The sequence below is a fragment of the Gossypium arboreum genome, chromosome 8, assembly GCF_025698485.1.
Source record: "Gossypium arboreum isolate Shixiya-1 chromosome 8, ASM2569848v2, whole genome shotgun sequence".
Lineage (NCBI taxonomy): Eukaryota > Viridiplantae > Streptophyta > Magnoliopsida > Malvales > Malvaceae > Gossypium > Gossypium arboreum.
This window is the reverse complement of record NC_069077.1, coordinates 56516183-56526638: the sequence shown is the minus strand read 5'-3', so window position 1 is coordinate 56526638 and position 10456 is coordinate 56516183. Positions and strand designations below refer to the sequence as shown.

At 33.5% G+C, this 10456-nt stretch overlaps 1 protein-coding gene across 2 annotated transcripts; it reads right to left on the bottom strand.

Moving 5' to 3' along the window:
- Positions 1-1525: 1525 nt before the first annotated feature.
- On the bottom strand, positions 1526-6748 carry LOC108469724 (uncharacterized). 2 transcript variants are annotated; one of them, XM_017770729.2, is made up of 7 exons: positions 6455-6748; positions 5807-6272; positions 3641-4699; positions 3258-3562; positions 2925-3086; positions 2616-2793; positions 1526-2489 (listed from the first exon to the last, which is right to left on the bottom strand). In XM_017770729.2, exons 2-7 carry the CDS (start codon positions 6264-6266, stop codon positions 1765-1767), a joined length of 2889 nt encoding a protein of 962 aa, XP_017626218.1. In that variant the 5' UTR covers positions 6267-6272; positions 6455-6748; the 3' UTR covers positions 1526-1764. The 2 variants fall into 2 exon arrangements, with proteins under 2 accessions (XP_017626218.1, XP_017626217.1); XM_017770728.2 differs by having other exon boundaries at positions 3258-4699.
- Positions 6749-10456: the final 3708 nt, after the last annotated feature.

Below are 10456 nucleotides of genomic sequence, written 5' to 3'. Positions count from 1 at the left end.
GTTGTCTTTCCTGTCTTGCAGTGCACTCTCTCAGGCTGTCGATGAGGTTGCTGAAGTTCGGAATTAGTGTCAACATTCTACTAGTTGCAGTAGTTGCAGCAGTTGAGCTAGATCATCTTTAATATCTTTTTCTGATTTTAAATTTTCTCCCTGTTCATTATCAGCTTCCATGTGACTGATTGCTTCTTTACCCTTGGTGTAAGAAAATTTTGCAATTTGATTCAACTTATTTTTGGCCCTTCAGAACATGCAACAACAGAATTTTTATATGATTTGATGATGACAAACGAATTAACGTTTAGCTTCTTAATGTTGGGTAATAAGCTAATAACTTTTATCAGTTATGATTTTTTATATTTTACTTGAATGAAAAGTACAGAGACTTAAAAAATCAAATTATACTAATGAAAACGCATAGTACAAGGCCATCTGTATAATTTGAACAAACAAAAAAAAAAACCATTGCACAGCGCTGTTAGCTTGGATAATGAAAGGTCTTCTATCATGAATCTGAGGATCATATCTCATGCCAATCCAAGGGATCTTAGGGTCAGTTCTGCATTGCTTTTCAAAAGCACTTTTGACTCCAAAAGCACTTTTGAAAAAAAAACTGTGTATAACAAGTTGCCTTTGGTTGAAATTTTTAACTTTTTAAAAAGTACTTCTGAAACGGAGAAGTTAAAATTTTTAGTTTTTCCTCTCCCAAAAGCACTTTTAATGCTTAATTACTTTTTCATCCTTCAAAAATAGAGTACTTCTCTTTATTTTTCTTGGTACTTAATTACAAATATGTTAAAATCATTAATTAAAAATAAAAAATATTTTTAAAATATTAATTACAAATATTTAATAGTTATATTTAAATATTTAAAATATAGTTTATATACTCTAATTAAATTTTATAAATAATTAATATTTATTGCTTAAAAATATTTAAAATTTATATTTTATATATTAAAATATTAACAAGAAATTATAATATATTTTTTTATATTCTTACTAAAATATAATAATATTAACTAATTTAAATATTATTTAAATATATATTTGTTACTTGATAATATGTCTAAAATGGACATTTTATTTCTCAAAAGTACTTTTTGACAACAATGCTAAATACTCAAATTTTAAATCAAATTTTTCAAAAACACTTCTCAAAAGCACTTTTCAACAGCACTTCTCAAAAGCATTGCCAAACTAGCCCTTAATAGCCAACAGTGGCTGACCTCAAAAAAAGTAAATTATTTTAAACTATAGAAGCAACCCATCATTCTTTCATGTACCTCAAGCTAGATTATTATAATTCAAAAAGAACGAAAAAACCTAGTGTGTTCAAACAAATATGTCCATTTTCATATAGTTTAAATTTCATGCACCACTAAGATTTATGCAGTTTGATTTTGACAGGGTAATGTCATAACATCAGCTTCGGTTCCCGCTACACTATGCATGCACAGCAGCTGATATCTAAATGCCTAGCGGAAACCTACGTAGTTTCTGATTTTCAGTAGACCAATACCCAATATTTAGCAGCCACAAGACTATAATTGAAAGATAACCAACAAGGATTAAAACCTTTAAAGAGTCAAACAAGAATAGAAAGATGCATAACAAGTTTGTCCTAAGTTTTTAACAGCTCTTTTACAAGGTTGGAGAGCAGTATGTTCTGAGCAACTCAGAGTTGGAGTTCCACACACTTACAGATATGTTTATGAGAACAAAGTATCATTCACCACAGGATAACAACTTAGATCGAGTTTTGATTCAACTGTTTTGTCCTGAAAACTCCTCCTTCAATACATGTTCCCAGTCTGAAGAACAATTGTCATACCTACCTGAAGAGGATTGGTTTCCAGGAGATTGTATCATGAAGTCATGCTGAACAACTAGCTCTTCTCCTGCTTTGTTGGTCACATGATGCTGTGAAACAGGTTCTAGGTTAACACCTGACTTTACATCCTCTGATATGTCTTTATCAATGGGTATTTGCTTTGTCATTCCTGCAAATGGAAGATCAACAACCTCTGGAAGTAGTTTTCTTTCCACCTCATTTGGATCGAAATTGTCAAAGTCGCGATTTTTCAGAATTTGAAACCTAGCCATTACAGAGGCTTCACCATCTTCTGTCTGGCAGGCTATTCCTTGTACAATGGAGTCTTGAGATGACAGGCCTAGAGTAGAGTTGTCCTTTACTTCAGTTGCCAATTTGTCAAAACCATCCAAATCCGGACAAAGCTTGGAGCTCGAAAGTTCATCAAGCTCTCTAGTATGAACAGAACTAGAATTGTTAAGCCGCTGTTTTAGTGCTTGAAATCTGGCTGTCACATCATCAGCATGGTAGCAAGAGCTTTTGATGGAAGAATTCTGGTTAGAAACAGCAGTAGGTGATTCACTCTCAGCTGATTGTGTTAATTTCTTATTGGTGTTTACTTGAGCAGAAAATTTAGAATTAGATTTTTTATCCTCATCTGATGCATCTTCTGACAAATCTAGAGCAAAACAAGTATAAACCTTATATCAGATAGCCAAACTGAAAGAGTCAAGATTTTTAGCAAAAAAACTCCAAAGCTTATATATTATGATGTGATCCACCAAGTGCGAAGAAAAATTTTAACCTTTTCTTTTGTCCAATTTGGATTCATCTATTTCAATCTTAATCTTATTGAAACGAGCCATGTAATTGGTGGAACATAAAGCAGCTTCTGCCTCGAGCCATAAATTCTTATACAAAAGAACTTGTGGGTGTGTCTCATCCTTCTCATGAAAATTCTCAACCAGAATCTTCTTCATAGCCTGCAGGCTCAACCAAGGGAGATAGAAAGCAATCATAATTTCAATTTTAATCTCTTTTTCCTCCCTATCATAGAAATGAAGAAATGACAATATCAATCACGGTACAAATGAAGAATCAAATAAGCAAATACCTGGGTCATTTTATCATTTCTTGCCTTTATGTCTGTACCACTCTCGAAAGGAATGAAATCAGAACATTTCTCATCTTTCTTACCAGAATGCTTCGTTTTCTCTTGTACATGCTGACTCCAGACATCAATAGCCGCCACCTGGGGCGTTCCCATGCTTGTCCCCTGAGAAGAAAGTTTATAGCTCAGTGATAAACCAAAAATGCATTTCTATAAAAGGCTTCAGAAGGAAGAGGCATTATAGTGGAGAGAAGCACAACTTAACATTTCAAATTTCCTCCATTTAGTTACATATCAATCAGACAGGCTAATAAAATAAAAAACAGCATAAGGTACCTCATGTAGATCGCTTAAAAATGATTCTTGTCCAACATTTTTTGACATGCATGTATTAAGATTTTTTATTACTTTTTCAAGTGACTTGCAATCTTGTTCCTTCAATTCAGATGACTCATTGGAGCAGTGATGCAGAAGCAATTTCGACAGGTTATGCATTGTATCTAACAGAATAACTATGCTGTTAGTTGAAACTGGTTCTTTCCCAAAGAATTTAGAATGCTGAGTAGAAATATCTTCTACAGAGGACGGCGAGCATGAAAGACTTTTTACTTCATGGCACGACATATGAGATGAACCACAGCCTGAGACATCATTTATCTTCATCACAAGATCAGAAAAATCAGTCTCAAAGGTGAGCAAATTTTTAGAAGCCAATCTACCTTCTGTAACATTTTGTTCAATGGTGCAAGGTGGCTTCTCAACCTCATCCGCTGATTTGTTGAATAAGACATTACTGTTCTTTCGTTCACTTGCATCATCAGAGAATTTTATCTTACATGCAGAGCTTGTTACTCTGTTATAGGATCCTGCTTTCCCAACGACGTCAGGTAGATGATCTCTAGATGAAATGATAGAGACAGAAGGCAATTTCAAGAAAGAGACTGAACTATCTTCCACACTCCCATTCTCAACATTCATCCTGCTTTCACCTGGTTTTTCAGAAGGAAGCCTAACCATGTTAGCAGTATTCATAGGCATAAATTTAAGTTCTTGACCATCACCACATGCTTCCAGTTTCTTTTCAAGCTGCACTGAAACAGCCTCTGAAGATCCAAATGGGGAATTATGAGAAGATGGAGCTCCTCTCCAGCAAGGTGAGTCAACAGGAGGGTTGTAATGATCCAAATTCTCTAAAGCATTCTCCATAGCAATGACTCCATTACTATCAAGTGCCGAACAGAAATTATCTGGACCATTATGTGTAAAAGTAACTCCAGGTTTTGCTCTGAAGGAATTATCAGAGGCATCCTTAGATGCCATATTTGAAGTCGAAAGCTTGTCAGTCCTTGTTGCTGATGAATCCCCATACAGATAACAATTTCCATCAACATGATAGCTGAGTAGACTTGGGTCGAACTCATTTTTGCTACCAAAGTTTAACAAATAATGAGGTTCCTTCACATTAGAAGGACTGTTGCCACTCATATCATGCTGTCTCACAGGTTTCTCATATGGAAAGTTGAATGGCACTAGATTGTTCTTGCAACTTACTAGATTTAAGGAAGGTACCTGCAAATCTGCTTCAGGAAGTGCTGAACTGGACCCGATAACTGATGTATTCGAGTAGCCAACAGGCATGAAAGAAAGATTTTGCCCTGGGACAGGGTTATAATCTAGTTTATCTACACTAGGGGGGGCAACTTGCTTTTCCGTACCTAGAGAATAGAAATTTTGTGAAGTTTGTTCACATGTATTCAGGCACTTAGAGGGATGGGCTCCTGCATGAGAGACCAAAAGAAAGGGAAAATGGGTTACGTAGCATTACACCTCACCTTTTGATATAATCATCCCCTAGTTCCCTCCTTCCCACATGCACAACTTCCTAAAATTGAATTAGACAATCCAATAATATGCACAATAAATAAAGAGTGAAGATGCATTTCATACAAATCATTGTGATTATGGCAAATTGATAACTGAAATAAAATTGGCGACCAGCAAAGGGGTGAGTACTCTTTTTTTTCATTTTTGTCAAAATACTGCAGGGTAAGAGAAGAAACACGGGACAAACTTTAATATGTATGAATCCAGAGGTTCTAGGGAAAAAAATGCATGAGTCAGCCATCCTGCTTTCAAGTTTATGTAGGGACTATTAGTCAATAAAGCAAACAAACAGGAGAGGGAAAGGGAAGATAATATGGTCAGACTATATATGAATAAAGAAAATTTACCAATCATGCCAACAGACAGAACCCTAAATCAAGCAGATTATATATTCGAGTTTTAACAATATGAAGGCATAGCCCCAGCATCTATCTTAGACAATAGTCTAGGCAAGCTTATTAAATGTGTAGGTAAGACTTGACTCAGAAAATTTGCTGCAGACAAGATATGATCAGTCATCAAGAGCTTAAAGGAATACCTGAATTAAAATATTTTATCATGTACACAAAAATGCATTTGAATACTGAACTTCTGCAGATGGGATAATCAAAGCAAAAAGGAGAATAATGAAAATGCAAGAAAGATCAACCTATATGGTTGACAACTGGAATTTTAAAAATACCAATAGAAGTATAGATACTATTTTGAATTTGAAATTCGTGTTTTTATACCTTTCAAATATGTAATCAAGTTGAGTTTAACTAATGTATACACAGTACATGAGTTTGATTCTCATAATTTATATAGAATGAAATTCAAATCCAAATTTACAGATTCATGATTCCAGACATAGTACAAAAGACTATAGACAAAAAACACTAGGATCAAAAGTAAATCATAAGAAAGCAATAAAAAGATACAAATTTCAGGAACACGTTTTTTTTTTTTATCAAAAAACAATATGAATATTATAGATGATCGAAATAAAAAGGAAAACTTACCAAGGTTGATATGATCCTTGAAAATGGAGGAAGGAGATCCATTCGACTCCTTTGAATAGAAACTCCCACCGTGCTGAGACGGGTTCCCTTTCTCCCAACCCCACGAGCCAACACCCCATTGAGCTGTATGGTCCAGGCCAGGCAAGCTCTGCTCATCGAAAGTAGGAACATGGAAGGGAGGTGAGACATAGGAAGGGAAATAAGTCTTGGGTTCAAAAAGATCCGATTTCTGGTCGAAGGAAGAAGTGGGAATTGGGTCCAAACGTTGAGCAGGTTGGGGTGAATTAAAAGTATAAGGATTAGTATCAAGCCAATTCAAGGGTTCACCCAAATCAACAAGTGGGGTAGCAGAAGAAGGTTTTGGGATGGATCGATCGACAGTGAAAGGTGGAGCTAAAGCTGATAAATTTGAAGATCCTCCTCCATAAGCGCTCCCACCATAAGATCCAAATCCTATCATCGTGTTCTGTATGAAAAACTCAATATTAGAACACCCAAAAAAGAATAATAGAAAAGAGTTCGAATTCTGCAAGAACAGACTACAGCTTTCTCAGTTTCAGAAAAAATAAAATCGAACTTTGTATGGATGAGAGAAAGTAAATAGATTCAACAACATCAATAGTTATCATCGTCTTCTATTGATCATACCAACGGAGAAGATAAGCGACGACTTCAAGCGAAGACGCAAGTTACAGAGAATTAATTGACATCGACACCATCATTCCAAGCACCGTCACTTCGGGTTCGGGAATTAAGGGTGGCACGAGTTTTTCTTGTTTGGGATTATTGCCTCTTATCCTTTAAGTTTCTGTTAACCTTTCACAAGTTCATAAAGTTTTCCAATATCATTGCTGAATCCTTTTCTAATTTTATTTCTTAGTTTTGCAGTCAATCATCCTTTTTTAATAAGATTTCTTTAAAGCGGTTAAGATATTTTTCAAGTCCTTCAAATTTATTTCTTTTTAGCTTTCTAGTAGAAATTTAATTTTAGATTAATATTGTTCGGAGAAATTAGATTAATTTAAAATATAGACAATAAAACGAATATAAAAGATATAAAAATGTTGATATAGTATTTTAAAATTAAAAAAAATTTACTTGATAGGCATGTAACCAAAAATTTATTAAAATGAACAAGAATTTAATAGAAGAACTTTAACACAATTAATAATTAGACTTATATTTTAAATTTATAAAGCGCAGGAACTTAATTTCTTAAAATAAAAGTAAAGAGATAAAGCATCGAATGTACAAAATATATATATATATATAGAGAGAGAGAGAGAGAGATTTGGAGTATTTTTAACTTTTAAAGTTAAAGTCAAATTGATTTATGAATATCAATTTTCTTATTTTTACTTTTATATTATTTAATTTATTATTTATAAAAATGTGTATGGAAAAGTGATTTCGTAGAAATTTTTTTGGATGATTATCTCGACATTTTTGGGTGTCAAGTTCAATGAGATATCAAATCATCAAAGGAGTCTATGCCATGCATGTTAGTAGGAAAGTATCACAAAATGTAGTCCATAGTACTCTAACACACATGGAAGTCGAGTTCAAGGTTTAGTAATTTGATTCGAGAATTTATTTGGTTGTTAATTCAACTGATCTATTAAATACAATGGAAGTTGACAACCATAATAGTCGGCTTTCACTCTTTAAATACCTCACCCATTTCTATTATCTTCTCACTCAAAATCATTTCAAACTCTTTAAAAACTTAATGCTTTTTACTTTTTTTTTTGTGGAAAATGGCAAAATCAATGTTTCAAGAAGAGCATATCACCAACTACTCTATCAATATGGTGAAATTTTCAACTTCTTTTTAAAGAATTTTTAATTTTGTGGAAATAATTTTAATATTTTTTGAAATTTAATATTATTTTTTTGTGACTTTTCAACAATACGATGATCGAGTTGTTCATGCCAGACACAATTTAAAATTTCCAAAGCTTGATGGACGTATCGTATAACACTTAAAGAATGTCAGTTTATATGCGGCATCTATGATGGGAAAGTTCAATTGCATTCTTGAGTTGCTTGCCACATCATTTTAATAATTGGCTTTTTAATTGACAAGCATGTGATAATTGGACTTAGTAAAGTCGAGCTAGAGTATAAAGTCATCAATTGTTGGTGTTGTCTCATCTAAAGGAGAAACCAAAGAAGGAATTAGATGAGTGTCGTATAAAGTGAACATGGTTGGAGAGGCTTGTTACACTAGCCCCTTCACTGCATGAAAATGTGGAGGAGATGGATTAATAGCTAGAAATTAGGCTTAGTTTAGCATTGCTTCTCAAAAGCACTTTTGAGCAAAAGCTAAAATTTTTTGCTTTCACTTTTGGCCAAAAAAGCTTTTTTGCAAAGCATTTTTTGTCCTAAAAGCACTTTCACTTAGATGCTTTGGATTGAGGGAGGTCCATTGCATTTATCTTCCTCTATTGAAGGATTTTAAGGTGATAGGTAGATTCAGCTAGTGTGTCACTACTCCAGTATATCTATATAGGGCACTTTGTAGGATGACCTGTAAACTAATCAACAAAATAAATTGTTGTGACTTGCTTTTACAAATATGGCCATGGATATAGATGTCGTGGTTAACCACCCCTTCCTAACCGTGAGAGTTCCGTCTTATTAAAAGGTAAAAATATCGTAGTGTATATTATTTTAAAATATGTTTTAGTACCAATACTCAAAATCTCTCATTGCATCAAATATTGGAACAAATTTAGGGGTCACTTGGACCATACTACTATAGAAGGAACTTGGCATGGATGATGTGACAGCCCTAATTTGGCCCTAGTCGGAAAGTGGTTTCGGGATCACAAAACCAAGTCACAGAAATAATTAAATGTTATACTCTGTGTTTATTATATGTGAAAGTGCATGTGTGAAAATTTCATGCTTTGATTTTGTCATTTGAGAGTAAAATTATGAAATAGGTCCTATGTGAAAATTTCTGAAAATGCTATAGGCCAAATTGTAGTGGGCAAATAATTTGTAGTGGAAAATGGGAGGATTTTCATGTCAAACTCCCCATTTTATGTGTAGTGGCCGACCATGATGTTAGTGGGAAGCAACATGTGCATTAGATAATAATAATTTAAGACATGAAGTTATGGTACTAATTGATATGTGTCATTTTATGTCATAAAATAAAGACTAAAAATAACAAAATGATGGAAGGGAAAAGTTTGTCCATCCTTGTTCATGGTAGCTGAAAATAGAAGAGAAAGGAGAGGAAAAGAGCTCTTGAATGTTCAGTCACTTGGGGAATAAAATCTAGGGTGAGTTCATGGTGCTTTGCTTCTATTTTGATGTTCATGGGTTTTTCTTGTTTCTACCTTAACCCATGAAGCATATTTTTAATTTTTGGTTGTGTTGTGAGCATTCGGTCATGAATGGAAATGAGAGAAATGGTTGTTGTTTCATGTTCTTTTGATAAAAAATGGAGAATAGATGAAGTTGAGCCAAGCAAATGAGCATGCATGTGCCTTAGATGCTAAGGGGGGAAAATCGGCTAGCATGTTGTGTGTATTATGGCCGAATGTGAACTTGGATAATATTGAGTAATGTTGTGCTTTAAAATGATGAAAGGAAAATTATGCTTAAGTGAAGTTATAGGTATGTGATTATTGATTTGTGATATGCATGTTTAAATAACATGCATGCAAGGTATGTGTGAAAGAGTAAATTGGTAATAAATCTGCTTGGGATAGCAGCAGTAACGTGGTTTTGGAAAATCACCATAAATTGTGGGAGATGAGTTAGAAGCTGAATAAATTATGTAATTAAAGCTTAATGATTCTAGTTTCTTATAAAAGAAACCGTGTAAGCAAAAGAATTGCCGATGATGAGATATTTGAAGTGATGTGGGACAAGGTCAGAATGACTTATAGATCCTCTGTTCTGTTTTTATAAAATCATTATAAATTGTAAAAAAATGATTATAAGATGAAGTTTATATTCTTAGACTCCTTAATGAGTCTAGTTTCAAATGAAATAAACGAGAACATATTTTGAGTTCTGTACAATGAGAAATTTGATTCGTAGTGAAGAGTGGTCAGATTAGTCAAGCAGTGAAATAAGGGAAACTTTAAGAAAAATCTGGTATTGATTGGCCAAACCAAAAATCCTGAAAATTTTATGGGTAAAAGATATATGGGTCTATTTTCAGAGAAAATTAACGGAACTTGATTTGGAGTTTCGTAGCTCCAGTTATAAATGATTTAGTGATTGTTGCTAAGGAAGACAGCTTGCAGTGAAATTATGATTATGTGGTAAACATTGACAAAAATTTGTTAATGAGTTGCTTATTGTTTTCTTATAAGCTTACTATGATCAGTAGGTGTGAAAGTTGAATATATATATATATATATATATATATATATATTATATTTTGAAAGTGAGGCTTGAATAGTCGAATAATGACTAGCTTAAAATCTTTAAATTTTAAGCTCAAGAGCATAGAGGGGCAAATTCGGATAAGAGAAAAGAGAAAGTAATCGAATAACCGTTGTAATCGTTCGGCAACATTTGAGGTAAGTTCTTAAGTGTTTAAGCTTGATTCCTTTTTATATGCCCAAGAGTTAAATTAATATGGTAAAGGGAATGTAAATTTTATTTAGTTAATGTACCGAATAT